General features: G+C 47.1%; 1 protein-coding gene and 1 long non-coding RNA gene across 6 annotated transcripts in view; one reads left to right on the top strand and one right to left on the bottom strand.

Annotated features, from left to right (window-relative positions):
- The window catches only part of LOC128890260 (uncharacterized), a 146,581-nt gene that overhangs the window by 20,622 nt on the left and 108,534 nt on the right, over positions 1–17,425 (bottom strand). The gene's annotated exons all lie outside the window — the stretch shown is intronic.
- Positions 7,062–17,425, top strand: part of LOC128890242 (homeobox protein cut) — a 118,797-nt gene continuing 108,433 nt past the window's right edge. For 4 of the 5 annotated variants that reach the window (XM_054148560.1, XM_054148564.1, XM_054148563.1 and 1 more), the window contains exons 1-2: positions 7,063–7,774; positions 14,241–15,000. In XM_054148560.1, coding sequence (XP_054004535.1) covers positions 14,893–15,000 — 108 coding nt within the window. In that variant the 5' untranslated portion in view covers positions 7,063–7,774; positions 14,241–14,892. Of the gene's footprint in view, positions 7,775–14,240; positions 15,001–17,425 lie in introns of all 5 variants that reach the window. The other variant, XM_054148561.1, reaches the window with a different exon arrangement.

The following is a 17,425-nucleotide window of genomic DNA, read 5'->3' as shown; positions in this document are numbered from 1 at the left end:
TTAATCCGAATATCGCTTTGAATCGAACTGCTGCCACGATTGACAGATAGCCCCGTGTGTTCCCAGGAGAATCTGCCCGGGAGAGAACACCGTCTTCCGGTTTCTTCAACGCCGGATGCTGCCTCTACGGGGTCTGGAGCCAACGGAGAGACTTGAATTATCGACGCGATGGGGTTGAGCGGACGGTTTTCGGAGGGTGTGAGAAATTCGAGGATGGGACGGGCGGGTGTCCAGTTGCAAATGATAATTCACGGAAATTATTGCAATGCCTGGGCCAGGGGGATTTTTGAAATTAGACGAGGGGCTTAGTTTACAGGGTAATATATTAATCCGAACGTTTGGTACTGAGTTTTCGCTGCTTCTCGTATAGATTGTCCGTGTAGAAACGTAATTCAACGAAAATGTATCGGAGGTAAAGATTAAATAACTTCATATTAAAATTCAATATTAAGTTTATCGACGAAAAACTTTACTAACTTCTAAGTTTTACTATCCTCTACGAAGTAATATTTTTTTTTAAATTCTGTTAGTGATGTGCCCGTTGGAATTTCCAGCAAAAGTCATCCCAAAGTCAAAGGGTTAGTAACGTACCATTATATAATAATTCAGACCATACGCGTATAATCGTAATTTTATGTACTCCGATTTAAAATAAAATACCAGCCACGTTCGATTAAAAAACAGAGTCCCAACAGCCCTTCGGAACGCCCTTTAATTCTAAACGCTCTGTCTTCGGAGGCAGCTGCCTCCGCGGCGGCGTTGATCAGATAAAAGAAAGAAACGGCGAACGTGAGAAAAAAGGGCGCAGTCGTTGGTCGGAGGTCCTCGGGCATATCAAAATTACGGGACAATCGAGAGCGTATCGAAACGAGGCACGGAGAGAGTCGGTCGTATTATTCTTCGAACGCGATCGCACCGTACTCGTCATTGTCTGAAACCAGTTCGCGCTGATACCTCTTTGCATACCCACTCCTCCGTCGAATCGTAATTATTGGTCCTCGCGCATTGATTATTAAATAGCTTATTATGGTGTCCCCTTGGCCTTGATCTTCCGTCTGAGCGCGGAGCAACGGTGAAAAAAGAAAGGATCGGTGCAGCCTGATCGCGGAGTGATCTGAATTGAAAATCGTGCGAGCCGGAATTAATGAAAAGCGAAACCGTCGGGCCAGACAAGTTCATTTTTTATGCCACGTGTAGACGTGCACTATTGTTTTCTCGCCAGGTTGGTATTTGCTGTTGAATTTAACCGTCGCGAGACAGTGCGCTCTTTTCTTTTTTTTTTCTTGTTACCTGAACTATCGAGGAGGGGCACCTAGTAAAAACCTGTGGCATCCAATGAGAACTCTACGAAAATATTATATGTCGAGTGTTTAGAATTTTTGGTGTAGAAGTACGTTGAAATTTAAGCAATGGAAGCAATTCGTTTGACTCGTTTAGTCTTTCTGTCACTCTAACATATCAACAACAACGGAATAATAATCCTCCGAGTTATGTTCGATTAATTTCATTTGAAAAAAAATTATAGCTGAATTTCTGTCGTTTTCGAACAAAATTCTTTGCCCTTTCGTTGTACCCGCCACCTCCAACCAATCATTTCGCAGAAAAACCCTTTAGGGAAAAAGATAAAAGATAATTGAACCGCGCAGAGTTGGTAATCGCGAAGAAACGGAGTGCAACTTAATCGGAACACGTTCCGTGGACTCCCGAATGGGGGGCAGCGCGAGGGCGGCGAGGGGCGGGGGGTGGGGGGGTGGGGGGGGGCGCGGCGCGATCGTTTTGCAATGTTGCTGAAATAATTGCTCGAAAACGGTTCCGCGAGCGGCGAGATAGACGCTGAATTCCTCTTCGCTCTGAATTAATCTCGGCCGGAATGCGACCCCCACACCCGGCTACCCCATTGCCCCCATGGACGCTGGACTTTCATCACGAATGGCTTCTAGGGGGGATGCAATTGTCCGCATTGCCGAGTCGATGCGCTTTCCGGCGCGCGGGTCGCGTTCGTGGAAAAATTTCCGCGACTTCCGGTCGATATTGCACTCATCCTTTCAAATTTACGGCTCGAAAGACGCTTTTACGGGCTCCCGTGGCGCGCATCAAAGTGATAACGAATTTCACGTTAAAAAACTAAAGAGCACGCTCCTCGATGTCTATAACAATATCAAGAGGGAAGCCCGGTTCGGTTGAAAATTATCCATCATTTTACGAATTTTTTTCGAATAATGTATCAGCCGGATCTTTGTGAAACTTGCTGGGTCTTTCGTTGGATGTTTGGCGGTAACAAGTAATTTGTTTTCAATAGTAAATTGTACGTCAATTTTTACCTTACCCAAAAAAGCTAAAAATTTTCTTGTTTATTACGTAATTACATTGTCAAAAGTGCAAAATTTTAAAAGCGTAATTTTGAAGCCTCGTCAGAGATTGATTTCTAAATTTTTGAGTTGCGTGTTGCATCGAAACCCGTCCGTCCATGGTAAAAATTTGTATAAGCTATGTTTGTTTTGTTGTCATCGCCGTGTGTTACAATAAATGTTGCGGTTGCTGACTGTGTCCGCGACGAGTTACACAAGTATTTGCTTGTCCCCGAGTAACAACACGAAAGGCTCGAGAATTCACGATCTTCGAGTAAATGTTATCGAGTTCGAGCAGGCTCTTGTTTACGTTTCACGCAGTGTTTTCTTCGCGATGGCAAAGGGGCTTGTTGTGCAACCAGAAACAATTTATTATCGCGCAAACAACACGTTACACGACCGTTGTGCGACGTTCGATTGTTGGTCGATATTAAATATTCCTTGGAAAATCAAAGAAATGAAAACCTGAATCACATTTGGCAGAAAACCAACTGTCTCAGGTGTAATATGAACAAGTGAAATTTAATAAATAAATATATAGAGGTTGTCGTTGTTGGTCTGAACGTACAGGAAAAATACTGGTGCATACTCTCAGAGCACAGCCTCCCGAACCTTCGACGCGCAAAAACAGGGTCTAAAATAGTCCACGTACCCCCGAAAGGAGCCACCCCTTCCGTTGTCCTTGGCGAATCAGAACCTCGAGGATCGATTTTTCAAGCTGTTACAGAGTTTTTTCACGATACGTGGCACCTTGATCGATGCTCGATGCTAATGAGCAACGCTCGAGTGACATTCTGCCGTATGTTTATTAATCGCGGGGTCCGGTTCCCATCAGGGGTAACCGGCTGGACGAGTTCGCAACCCCTTCAGAAATCGTTTCCAACGTGTTTCGATCGATCTCCCATTCCAGTCTTGTCCCCCTCCCCCTTTTCTCAAAACGGTGACCGCGTTCCCTCGCGAGCCACGCTTTTGCACATACTCGCGGAAATTAAGCGGAGTCTTAGGAAACGTCTTAATTAATCCTCCGAAACGTCTATCGCGAATTGCTCCTTCCAGCGGCAATTAGGCGAGATTACCACGTTGCACAACGGGCCTGAGAACGACGATGCGGCAATGGCCGAGCGTGAATTTTACTCGCCGTTTCGGCTCGAATCGGAGGAGAAACTTGCCTTATTTCGTCGTATCGTCGTCGTTATATTGTCATATCGTCATGCTATCGATCATATCCTCGTATAACCCTCAGCACTCCGAATTTTCTGGTTTCGGTACATTTATGTCGAGCCTCGCTCAACATAGAATCGCGAAGGGCTAACATTCTTTCTTCTCCGAAGGAGATTGATAAAAATTGCTGATCGTAGTATCATCGTCGTTACATCGTGAGATCGTCATACGATCATATCCTCATACCGTCGCGCTATAACATTCTTTTTCCTCCGCAGAAAATTGATATAAATCGAGGAAATTATGTAACGCAAACACCTCGTCACGCGTCGTTTTAGAACAAGCGTATTGCGTGCCTCGTGTCGAAACCGCGCTCGATATGCTTACATTACGCATACACGCACCTGGAACAATTTCGACAAATCCGTGCGTTGCAATTTATCGAATACCTCTGTATCAACACACGAGATTCGAGTTTCGATCAGGAAGTCAATGGTAAAAACAACGAGTTCAAGGTCTGAGCCGCGAAACACGAATATCAGGGAGCGGAATTGCAGACGCGGCATTGTAAGAAATCGCGACGACGCGAAGTAGGCAAGAATTCTGATTACTGTATCGTAGTGGAACGTGAGAAAAAAAAAGTAATTCCAATTCTGTGTCGATCTGTTCGAAAATACCGATTTTCGAACTCTGCTTCGAAGACGCCATAGTACCACGCTAATCCATCAATCACGTTGTGTCTCAAGAACCAAAAGGGCTCTCTAAACAATTATAACGATAAAAACTGTACATTGTAAAATTCGTAAGTTAATAACCTGAAGAATAACTTATGTAATTATTACAGAAAACGCGAGATCCATGGGGAGAGTGCGGTCGACTGTGATCGTTTCCTGAGTTTTTCGCAGCGATCACGACGCTCGTGTTCGACATGCCCCGTTTCACCGTTCCTTATTGCGCGACGATTACCTTGGATTCCAAGAAACGCGGAACGCTATCGCATTAATCGTCTGTTCTCCGTGTGACGCGGCCCAGGTGTTGAGTGTCGCCTCGTACGACGAAATATGATTCTGTGGACGTTCCTGGCCTACATTGCCACTCATTATGTGATCGAAAGTAAACGCACCTCGGTCCCCGCCTGGACGGAACGACAGGAAACAATGGGTCACGCTGCGGGACGTATTCACAGAGACCACCGTTTCATCAGGTGTATCGCGCGGTCCCTTTCTTCTGTCTGTTGCTGATGTTGCAAGGGCCACGGGGAGTGCCTTCAGATAAGCACATTTCGGGGGCCATTTTGGGTTAAGGGACTGCGAAGACTCGGTAGAGATGTCCATCGAATATCGTTTAATTTAAAGTTTTGGAAATTTACTTTTTTTCGAGTACTAGAGGCTTCAGAATCTTGAAAAATAGAAGAAGTCGATGCTAGCCTCCACCGTGTGTCGAATTATATCGAAGTAGTTGCTCGACCATCGAGATACAACGCACGGTTTTGTATTTCACGATAATAATCCAGCGATCAGCACTTGTACGACTGCTACCTGCACGGTTGCCCTATTCAAGATTATAAGTGCGCACGATTGTAAATTGCACGACTGTGCGCGACTACTGTACACACGGTTGCAGAGCTGGGCAAAATGAACGAAGAATAAACAACCTTCTATGCGTTACCGATCGGATAAAGAAGTTGTGTTATACGTCATGCTGAACGAAATAGAATTTATATAAACAACGGTTTACCCTTGGATAATTAATAAATTACTGATAAAAAAGAGGTCAGCCATTAGGTCTCCTATATGTGTGACATATTGTCCAGAGCATTTTGTTCAACTATGTAGTATGTACATTTTATTCGCACATGGAAACATGCAGAGCTTTAAATAAAATTACTACAACCGTACCATGGTCTGTGGCGGACGGTTTTCCAACTGAACGGTTTTCCAACTGAACGGTGGGCGGTGAAGGGGTTAACCACCATTCGTAAAATCGTGATTGGTAACATTTTGCACTGTAAGGAAGAACGTTGATCGAAAGCCGCAGCGATTATTTATAACCTCACTCGACACGGTTCAACATTTCTGTTCGAATGAATAATTCCATTGCTGTGATAATGTATCATAGATAACAATCGGTGTTTCAGGTAAAAAGGACGCGTATAATAAAGACGTTCAGTAGTAATAATAATATTTGCCTTGCGTCGATTGTTCGATCTAACGCCATGTTTCTTTTCAAGTCGAAACGCGAGCCCACCATTAAATTTTTTTATCGAATGACCAGGTAGACGGCGGAATGCAAAGGTGTTCTCGTTAAAGTAAATAAATACTTTAATTCTCACCGGGAACAATCTATTACTTTTTCTTCTTTCTTCTTTCACCTCTTTTCTTTTGTTTAAACAAGAAAACAACCGTACATGTTTCATGGAAGTGTGCCGTTACAGCCATTACCCGAGGAAGCGTTTCTTTGTGTATTTACAGCGGAAAGTAATGCACAGCAGATGGTCGTGCCCAACGCAAAGAACTTGGATCTTATTTCGTGAGATCCTAAGAATTACATTGGAATGGCATCAAGTGGCAAACATAACTTAAAACTTCGTTGCAGTCTCCGTCCTCTGTTGGCCAGAATCTTATTCGAACGACGGATCTATTATTATTTATGTTTACATTACAAACGAAATGTTCCCATAGCAAAATATTTACAACATTCGAAACTTCGATTTCGATTCCAAGAAACGTAGCAGTTTTCGATACTTTATTTCCTCACAAGTTGCGAAACGGTATCGATAATAAACAGTCGATTATCGCGAATGCATCGCGACCGTAATTCCCGGAGAACAGGTTACGAGTGTTGCGACACATTCCGAAATTAACGAGAATTGACATCTTCGCGGTGCGAGCTATGAAAGTGCCTGTACAGGTTTTCGAGACGGCGAAGCGAGCGGAGATAAGGGTGGAAAAACGTGGGGTCGTGTGATCGTCCAGATAGCGGCTGGAGTGGGGATTACGAGGGGTTAGAACCTGCGCCTAAGTTTACCCCTTCCGGCGCATGCTCCTGCAACACGTTTCCCACCCTGTCGCCGAGGTTTGACTCCCGATATGATCGGAAAAAGGAGCCAGAAGCTAAACTGCCACCCCCCAGCCACCCACCCCCGCCAACTCCTCAGCCCGTAGCACTTTCCGCCGTTGCAGAACCAAACTATCGCAACGAGCAAAATAAATGATTATTAAAGAAGGTTACTCTAGGTTTAAACATTTATCTTGTGTCAGGAACAAGATAAATTGTTATTGAAGTACACTGTTGGCACTCGAGATTACCAAAGAAGAGGAGGCTTTGTATCCACGGTATTTTATATACCGATACAAACAGAATAAAATACCCATCTTCCAATTGATCAATAATTAATTAATTAATTAATATTGAAGTATAATATCGACACTCGAGACTACCAAAGAATCCTCCGCTTCAAAAGTATCTTACGTACCCAATACGATCATAATAAAACCCAAAGCCCTAATTGATTCGATCAAGGAGTACATACCTCCCAGCAACGCACGATCGAGTATCGAAGAAATAAATCGAGGTGGGAGGGCGTCGAATGCCGCGTGAATCTCCAGTACAGCGGGAACGCAACCCTTCTTTCCGATCAGGCCGTTGAAGTCACCGATACTTCCGATACCTGATACAGCGCATCGTGTCCTCGTGGCCAACGCTGGAAGGGATGGCGTTGGCTGGTGGGGGCAGCCACCCTCGCGTTTTTGCGGTCTGTTTGCACCCGCGACCGCGTCGCGGCGCCACCGTACGGTCTGCGCGGCCGTCGTCCCTTGGCTCTGCGCGGAACAACTTTTGTCCATGGTCCACGCTCCCGTGACCGCGCGAGGCGTCCCTTTTCGCGCGTCACGACGCGTCGCGTCGCCATCGAACCCGTCCGATCGCAGCGCGTTCTTACCGTTTACCCGTTTCCCCGATTTTCCACGAGACTCGCGGCACCGAGCGGCTCGCGACCGATACCGAGGGTCGACAATAATTCCGCCGGGGTGGGAAAGTGCGTGGCTGGAGGGATGACTGCGAGGGCTGCAGGAGCCGAGCGTTCGAGTTAGTCTCGGCCAGAACACAGGCCCAGTAGGATCTACGTGCACGTACTGGAGCCGCGTACGGTGCGTGGACTGAGGAAACAGAGGGTACGGAGGCCTTCCCCACCCCCTTGCAGGTCGCGATCGCGAGTTCCGCATGCGACGTGCAGTGTATACCGACCACGAAAACAGGTGCACCAGGTGATTTGTTCGTGATTATTGTGTGCTGTGACTATGTGTTCCCCTCGCACTAAATAACCCCGGAAAAAAGCAGCGCGACCGATTTTCTCTTTATTTTTTCTTTTTTCCGTTGTAAACGTTGGACAGTTGATAAGGGAGTCCTTTGATCGCGAGATCCCGTTCCAAGCTCTGGCATCTTCTGCGAGTTTACGCGCACGCACGTGCAGCCGTGCCCTCGGATTATCTGAAAGCCGAAACGCGACCGGCTGGAACGTGACCATCGGACGGATTCTTGATCGTCGCGACTGGCTCTATCGCCACCGGTCAACCAACTCGCCCCGAGAGGGAGAAAAACGAACGGAGAGAACCCGAGAACCGAGTGATAGCGCCTAGCTGACTGCTGGAATCTAGCGTTCCGCGAGCATCGGGCTGATTAAGGCTTAAGAAATCTGCGAGAACGGCGATCGGAGACTCCCGTGGATCTCTCCGCGTTTGGCCACGTAGCGCACGGTGAAAATCGAATTATTCGACACCTCTTGGACATTTCTGCCATTTATTGGCAGTTTCCCCTTTTTTTACCTAGGTCTCGAAAGTAGGCGCAGGACTCTGTCCAGAATATTTTATTTAAAGTGACAAACTATTTGGCTATAGTTATTGCACTTTACTCTGTCCAGGCTTGAATTATTTTTTTTTTTTGTTGACTTTCTCAAGCGACTTCGATACAAACATCCATGCTAAACTGACGACCCCTTCGAGTTTCTATTTCAACATCGAATAAGAGTTTCTTTGAGGAACGTTAAGTTTTGTGGGATAACTCTTTGCATGGAGGAAATTCGAAATTCGATAGACACCATTTTTCTTCGAACGAAGACTTCGTTCGTCCACTTGGAGAAGGAGTATTCTCCATCTCGTGATATTTCGATCGCTGCGATTTCGTTGGGAATACTTTCATTGGACACTTGTTGGCGAAGAGGAAAGTCATCACGTTTTTCTACCATGGTGCATTCGACCAACGTTAGATTTTCTTTACAAGAACGTTTCAACGAAATTACTGATTGTCGTCGCGTTGGTGGCGGAAAGTTCGACAGGAAGAAAATTTCAAGCGTCGGGACGTTCCGAAAATTCAAGGCTCGCGATGTCTCGGAATATTTCCCACAAGAAGACATGCTCGGTGCAATTTTCACATTAAACGTTTGCCTTCCCAAAAATTCATCCAGCCAATGGAAAATCGTGTACCCGATTTCGAAGGTATCGCCGTCAATTTGCCCAGAAGGAAAGTGTCGTGATTAATTTTCCGCTGTTCGTAGTCCTCCGCGAGACTTCGTCCACTTAAAAATGAAATAGCTCAATCTTAAAAATAATTCTTCCTGAAGAATTCCAACAGCCAGCAACTGACATTCGATTCACCAATTTAATCGATATTTCAACATTTTCTTCTTCGAGATCGAGCAACTCGAAAAAAAGAGGTGAAAAATCGTCCTTGGGCTCGGTGATGCCCCCGATGCAGTGTGTTGCAACGTCAACGAAGGGGACTGCCCCCAGAACTTCGGACGGATTCTTGTGCTTTTCCGTTCTCCGATCGCGAGGCGTCCCGACGCGGTCTCTCGAGGGGCCCGGTGTCGCAGTACAGCAACCCCGCGTGTCGTAATTATCTTATCCGAGCGAGAAAAAAATCCGTCCTCGCGGCGCGACGTCCCTGAGCGCGGCTCTTGAACTTACCAGTGTTGCGCATCCTTCTGCTCGCCGGAAGATATTGTTACAATCGGCCTGGAACAGCGTCGCGTTGCTTCGCGAAAGGGGGTCGCGACGCCTGCGGGGACGAGGGGAGGGGGACAGGGGGACGCCCGCTTATCGTCGACCGGTATATTGAGTAGCGTGCGACCGCTCGAAGAAAGCGAGTCCCGCTGCTGCGACCAGCGAAATTCCACGACTCCGGGCTGTCACCTCGGTGCCCTCCTACCCCTCTTTCGATTTTTCTTACCCGTCCCTCAGGCTGGTGCTGTGATCCACGGTGCCGCGATTACTGTTGCTGGATCGCTGGTAGCGACGGAAACTCATTTTTTTCTTCATCGGACAGAAGTCTTAGTTCAGAAATCCTATAGGAACACTTCGCGTAGGTCACTTTTGAATTACGTCGTTTTTCAAGCGCTTCGATTAGTGTCATATGCAAAATAATACTTGATCTTTATAGATACATCGGGCACTAATGAAGGCACTCGAATCAAAGCGGTTAAAGTCTACATCTCAGGGAAGATTCCATTCTCCTTAATACGTGAGAGCCTTGCACAGGTGTATAATCTATTTCCTTTCAAGCCAGTCTTCAATTATCACCGCACAAACAAAACGAGCTCTAACTGTTATCTACTCCAAGTTTCCACTACTATTTTATTCACTATCGTCCATCCACACAATCGACCCCTGGCATTTTCGAAACTGATGGCCAGCCTGGAATTTTCGCTGGGATTCTTTCACAACCGACGGCTGCCGAAACGTCCCATGTTTCGCGAGTGAATTCGTCCTGGACTCCCGTGTCGCTGGAAAGGGAAGCGTGTGATTCTGTGTCGAACGCCGCAGTGACTTTCGTTGTTCGATTCTTTCACGTCCAGTCCTCGGAGGTATCGCTACGTCGTGACGTTGTCATCTAGACAATTTTCCCGCGCTTTATGAAATCTGGTGCATCCATGAAGATTCTTGATCGGAGCCAATCAAAGGTAAAATGATTCCAAGATCGAGTAACGCGATGCAGTTGTTTTTATTTCGTATCTGCAGAGATCCATGAGAGTAAAGGGCTCGTTCCCTCTCCATTTTCAATCGTTTCGGTGCCGAGATTCGCGGGCAATCCTAAATCTCGTACCTCTAAGACGATCGTTGCGAAATTCCCTGGAACAGTGCTCGAGCAGCGAGTTGGCCACCGAAGACGCTCGCGATGACGATGCACGCGCGTGCACGCGCACGCCAGCCCGCGTTGACAAACTAATCCTCGCGTTATATCGGGTGATCGTAAAGCACGCGCTGACAAGCCGACAACCGCGTAGTATTTTCGTGGGCGGCTGCGACGAATTCTCGCGACTCCGTCTTGCCGAACACGCGACACGGTCGCTCAAGCGAATTTTCGCCACTCTATGGGCAATTTCCAGCAGTTTCGACGATTCTAGTTTCACCAATTGTCCATCCTTTCTTTTAATTTATTCGAATGGTTTATTTATCTCCTCCGCGTAAAAAGAAAAAATTTGTTGAATTACTCTGTTCAATTTCATCACGAAAATTTCGAAAATTGCGTAATCCGGTGAAACGATATTAGCGAATTAAATAATTGGACCAACGAGACCACTCTCGCGAAATTTTGTCACCAATTTGACATTTTCCTCCACAGTTTCCATTAATACCTCCATCAAGTCCAGGTATTTGTATTATTTTGGAATATCGTGCAGGGTCGCTTCGTGACGTGCAAGGACGGAAATTAATGCAAACTTTTCTTGTAACTCTCACACTTTACAAAAATAGTCCTATACCGAACCATTGCATTGATTTTCGATGGTTTTCAGCCATGGAAATTTATAAGTAGAAGTTGGACATCTAAATCTACCAAGCACCAATGATTTTCTCACCCTTTACAAAAAAAGGTGCTTCATTGAACCGTTGCACTGTCTTTCGATGAATATTTCTCAAATATGGAAATTTATAAGTAGAAGTATCGAATCTAAATTTTCTCCAATTCATACTAACCCTTAAAAGCATCTCTTCATCTGCCAATAACACCTCCCCCTTGATCAACGAAACTCCTATCTCGGGGATTGAAAATCCTCGAACAAAACAGTCAGAAATTTCGGACTCGATGACGGTTAGCGAGCATCGATCGGTCCGTGGTAGAGGAAATCGATCCACCGTAAAGCCACAGCAACAAGTACGCGGGGTTGGTGGCGTGAATCGAGTTAGAGTTGTTTTCGTTTCCGCGTCAACAGCGACTATCATCCACCAGCGATGATTAACTCGTGTAACCGGGCGAACACCGCGGAAATTAAAGTTGCATTATCCAGGACCCGGCACCGGTTAACTCGACTGTCACGAAGTGTGCTTAACACGCTAACGCGGATTAACGCGTTCCCCGGAAGCTGCACGCCTTTCACGGGTTCGTCGGGAATCGAGGGACGTCGGCTTCGATGACGCGCTGACCCCCCCAGGAGTTCAAGTTTCAGGAGAACGTTTCGGAACTTTGACTTTCTTCCAGACGGAGTCGCTGGTATTCCTGGCAGATTCTAACCGCGGTTAGTCTTCTGAAAACTTCCGCGATGCTCTGGAATTTGAATACGTAATACGACGGTTTCGAGTTTCGGACAATCGGGACACAAAAGAGAAATTATTATCGTTCCGCGGATATCGAAAATAAAATATGGAAAATAAAATTCGTCGAGGCTCCTCGCTGTTTGCGAGTTTCCGTTGAGTAGGATGCTTCGATTTTCCTAGGGAGCTTTTCAGAAAAGTACAGAGACCACTTTTTTAAAACGTTAAATAGGATAAAGTCTCATGACTGTAAGGGCATGTTTGAATTTTCCTAGGTAGGTTTTCAGAAAATTTGCACACCGATTCTTTAAACACGATAATGTCTCGTAGTCATAATTTTGACTCATTTGGCCGTCCTGACAAATTCTTCGCTGTAGCTCTTTCGACGAGCTCGCTCCGGTTCGCCAGACCTTCAGCGCCACGCTCCTCGAATCAACTCCATTATTAACGGCGAAACCGGAACAGAAATAACAAACTCGAAGACAAGGATCTAGATTCTGCGCGCGGTTTCGAGCGAAACGCATGAATTCCAGCGAGCACGGTGAAAAATAATAGCAGAAATCATTCAAGAGCCGAGCGTTAGTCATTCGATCGCGAACATCGTATTTGGAAGTTGAAATAAGTTCCATTCTCGCCTCGAGAGCGAGAAGTTGCCGTGTAGGTTGAAAATTGTTTACCAGAAATTTGATCGTTCGTATCGAAGAAGTAATTTAATCGAAAAGCTGACTTTGCCAGAGATTGCCAGTTTGTGCGTGCGCGTTGTCATCCGATTTCTTTACTCGTGGCTCGCAGATATTGTAAATAACGCGGAATGTATGACCGAAGCTGCTTTTGATTCCGGAAACGCGAGGGGAACTCAACCGAAACCATATCGACCCTTTCGCTGCGACGAAAATCAAACTGTCGTGCGTTGAAATCTCACCCAACTATCGATCGAGTTGAACTTATACGCATGCCGATACATGTTGATCGTTCTTGCTCCGAAATCGTTAATAATCAAAAATTGTTCTGCTCCAAAATCGTCCTTGCTCCAAAATTATTCTTATTCCAAAACCATTTATTCCTGCTTCGAAATCACATCTGGTCCAAAATTGTTCTACTCCAAAACCATTCCTGCTCCAAAAATTACTCTTGCTCCAAAATCACATCTGCTCCAAAATTATTCCCGCTCCAAAATCGCGTACTCGCAGGTTTGATCGACTGTCATTCTCACGAAACAGACCAGCGGGAAGGGTGGTCGATCAAACTGGCAGGTAAACCTCCGGCAATCCTGCTTGTACCTACGAGCTACTTAACATGTTCGCCGCGGTGCGAGGCATGTATGCTTCGCGTCGTATATCGTTCCGTGCGAGCTATACTTCATCGAACCTTCGTCGTATGCTAAAAGGGTATCCTCGTGATTGGTACTATTTCCATTAAAATTTATAGAGCGCGATCGCGAAGTCCGCGTCTCTGTTTTCTCTGGATCGACTGCTGGCGAGACAACTCTCTCGTATATACCGAGATAAAAGTTGGAAGTAAAGTTTAACCGAACGATGAATTCGAGTGGTAGCGTTCGGTGGCGAAAGGATCGAAAAAGCTGGAAAGCGTCGCGACGCTGAGAGGCTGAGCGTCATCGAAAATCCCGGTGCCCTCGCGTCAGTAACCATTTCGAAACTCAATCTCACCTCGTTATCCTTAGGAACGTCTGAAAATCGTAACGTCGCTCGGAACAAAGGCCGCTCAGTCACCAAAGAGCAATCGAAGGGTTACTGTCTGAGCGGGGAACGCGGGTTTAGGGGTGGCGCGGAGGTGAGGAAAGGGAGGGGGAAGAGGGCGAAAATAAGAAACATAGATACAACGCGGAGGGAGACGCCTGGCGAAAAAGAGGAACGAAAGAAGAAGGGAACCGACGATCGGCAGGGTTGGAGAAAAGGGCGGTCGGGGAGCTGAAAATATGAGATCCGCTCTGGTAGGGACCACCTAGACAGCCTCCGATCCTTTCCGCGGCGTCTCCCACCTTCGCGCAGCTTAACCCCACCGTCGCGACGCTCTCCTCTGAATCTGTCCGCCGGCGTAGGTGGTAGGGGTGCCGGGTGCCGCGAGATTGGCTGAGCGGTGGGCTGTCCTACCCCCTCCGCTACTCTCTGGCTCCGCCTACCCCCCTCCAACGGCCGTGCACCTCCTCCAGACATAGCATCGGTCGTTCAGTAGCTCTTAGTTTCAGGTTAGGAGCCTGCTAGGACGGGTCTCGTACACTCTCCCCTGAGGTCAGCTGCTGATGCGAGACCAGACGAAACGAGACGAGGGAAGAACCGGAGCCAGTGAAGTGTGATCGCGTGCAGTGCGGGTTTTAGCGTCGGTTTTTTCCGCGCGAGTGTGGGTGTGATGCCGTCGCGTGAACCACAGGCAGCCTGACGACCGGCCGGGATCGAGATCCGATCATCTGGTGTCTCGAGCCAGGGTTGCTCCTCGATGACTCTGGCGAACTCGGAAAGGACATTGTGCGATTTCGTGTGACCGTGGGACCAGTGTGTAGTGCAACAGGTCCAGTGTGTTCCGGGACAGTGTCCGGGACTAAGGAACAGGAAGAGACGGTAGCGACGGGCCCGCCGGCCGAGGCGTGCGCCCCAGGAGGCGTCGGCGGCGCCAGCAATCGTAGGGGAACGGTTTTGGGCCCGGCGGTGAAGCTTGAAGCCGTCAAAGTGGCTTCGTCACTGGGCCTCCAGGGGCCATCAGCGCCGATCGGGGCCCAACTACTCACTGGCGGTTCGGAGGATGCACCGGCCGTCTACCACGCGAATCTGCTAGCCAGCAGCAACGCGTCCGTGCTCCAGCAGCCCGTTCTAGCGAGCCTGAACACGCCGGCACTGGCCAGCATGCAGGCCTCTGCGGAGGCCAACTCGCTGGACATTCAGGCCATGCAATCCATGGACTGGCTGTTCAAGAAGGAGCGGATATACCTGCTCGCCCAGTTCTGGCAACAGGTAAGTGCTCGACGTGCGAGATAGCGAGCGTCGTGACTCGCTAACCCCCTGCACCCTCGGCACAGAACCCAGATCATCTCGTACCGCCGTGAGAAACGACGATCCTCGCACAGGAGTACCCGGTTACCGCGGACACTTGTAGCTTCCGGGGGCCTAGTGGACTGCGAGGACGGGTAAATGTGACTGTGACTCGAGGCTCAAGTGCCCGTGATCGGGATTTCGACGCGATCGACTCGTGGCACGCGAATCACGCGGGGTGAAGTGTAGCTCGCTGACGCATTTACCAACCACGTTGGAATTGACAGTTTGCTAGCGAAAAAATGTATAAACGAAACTTGGTGACGAGACAAAAAAAAAGAAACGCGTCGATGTGCGAATCGCGAAGTAACGCGTCGTTATCGATGACGAGTGTCGCGATTTTCGAGAGTATTTTGTGAGTCTTTCGGTTGGTAATTGCTGGTCAGGTTACTGGCCACTTGGCCGTCCCCGAGTTTCAACGAGGGTGCGAGGGTGGCGAAGTTTCCCCGACACTTGCTGTTTGGAGGATAGTTCAGCGATTTAGGGGATAGCTCGACCGACTTGCGGCAAAGTGGCCTATATACAGTGGTTGACAACCATTTTCGACTACGATTTTCTTCAGTAGGGAACGACTCGGTGTAGGGTGAAAAAACGCGCGCGAGGGATTAGAATGTGACCTCTCGATAATGTTTTCAGAGTTTCGTGATCGTTCGCGGTGGGTCTGTTGTGGTCACCAATTTCTTGGAATACGTAACCTCGCGCGAATAGTTTCGGAGTTTCCCAAGTAAACAAAGATCGTATTCAGGGAATATTTATTTACGAGTGTCCTTCGATTCGTTTACGATTGACAGAAGCCTCTCGTGTCCCTACAGAGTTTCGGAACAGTGTCCCGTTACCAAATACCGGGGCCGCTACTAGCGCGTTGTTTGCGATGTCCGATCGAGTTTAGATATCTTTGAAACTTGGCGAAAAACACTAATTCGGATAGACAGAGAGTTTATTAAACGCGTCGTCAACGAGACGTGTCAGTTTCGCGTAAATCGAGCATCGTGTGAAGGACGCGTTCTTGAACTTCTTTCGAATTTTACATATCTTTGACAGGAAGACAGCTACTTCGGTGACAAATGTTAATAACATATTAACACCGCATACGATTAACGGCGGCATAATCGCAAAAGTTGTAGAAGGTTATATATATCGTTGAAATAATATTTCAGCCACTCTTGCCTTAAATTGTGAATGTCTCGGTGTGTTTCAACTGTGTACGTTTTAACACAAAACGTAGGAAGTTCTATTTCCATACAATCGACAGAAATCGGATCCTAATCTCGGCCGATCGACAAAGTGCTTTCTCGAATATTCCCTCCGAGGCTCGTGGAAATCCTGGGTATTTTTTTAGGCCCCTTTCGCGGGAATTTATCTATTTGCCTGTCGCAGAAATGAATCTATTTCAACTGTCACAAGGTCTGAGTGATTCGTAATAATTTATGAGTCAATTGATGATCGTGCTGAACGCGAAGGCTATGGAATATTTCTGTAAAAGAATCGCATAAAGTTTCTCGAGTCACTCACATTATTAGAAGCTTGAGATTAATGTAATCAAGGTATTACTTGTAGTTTGAATAGTGAAGTTTAGAGATTGTAACTACTACCGCAGTGTATTGCAGTTTTGAAAAGTATCTTTACTAAGAATTAATTACTAATCAGCCTATCGAGTAGTCTATCATCAGGTTGATGCAATGTTTTGGTTATCACATAAAAGATGCTCCAAGAGAAGCCTTAGTATTCTGTACGTTTTCGAAACTTAAATATCATATTTCATACATCTTTTCACTTAGAATTAGAAAAAATATTATCAGATACACGCCACTCTAATTCCACTCCGAAACAGAATCTTACCTTCCCTTTTGGAGCAGTTTACTGTCTCCGGTATACCACTCTAAATTTCAAGGAACCACTTTGAAGGCCATTCTTGCAAATTAGTAAACAATCTCCACTAATTTTTTGATCAATCAGTAACATCGATAACCTCCACTCCCCGCGAAGAAAACGCGAATGGCACGGTTGTAACCTAACCGTGCACGCGCTAGGGTCTCGTGGAGCACGGAGTTTGTGTTGGTTGCCACTGTGTAGCTGTTTTCGATAAAATACGGTCGCTTAATAACGCGCGAACTGGTCTCGTACCGGTACGAGATTATGACCTGACCGGGGTCGGGACTATTAATACCGCATAGTTTCATAATTATGTCTATTGATTAGGCTGGGGGTTAATGACGCCAGAACGTGGCTCGAACCTCCGGGAAGCGGGAAGGTTTCGTCGCAACGAGTTTCCGGGGCCGTTTAGGAACGTCGCTTTTGAAGTCGTTCCGCGCGCTTCTCGTCGGCGAAAATTCCAAGCGCGTTGAAT

The sequence above is a fragment of the Hylaeus anthracinus genome, unplaced genomic scaffold (genome assembly GCF_026225885.1).
Source record: "Hylaeus anthracinus isolate JK02 unplaced genomic scaffold, UHH_iyHylAnth1.0_haploid 12000, whole genome shotgun sequence".
Lineage (NCBI taxonomy): Eukaryota > Metazoa > Arthropoda > Insecta > Hymenoptera > Colletidae > Hylaeus > Hylaeus anthracinus.
Note: the sequence above shows the minus strand (reverse complement) of the source record. Positions and strands in the feature narration are given on the sequence as shown.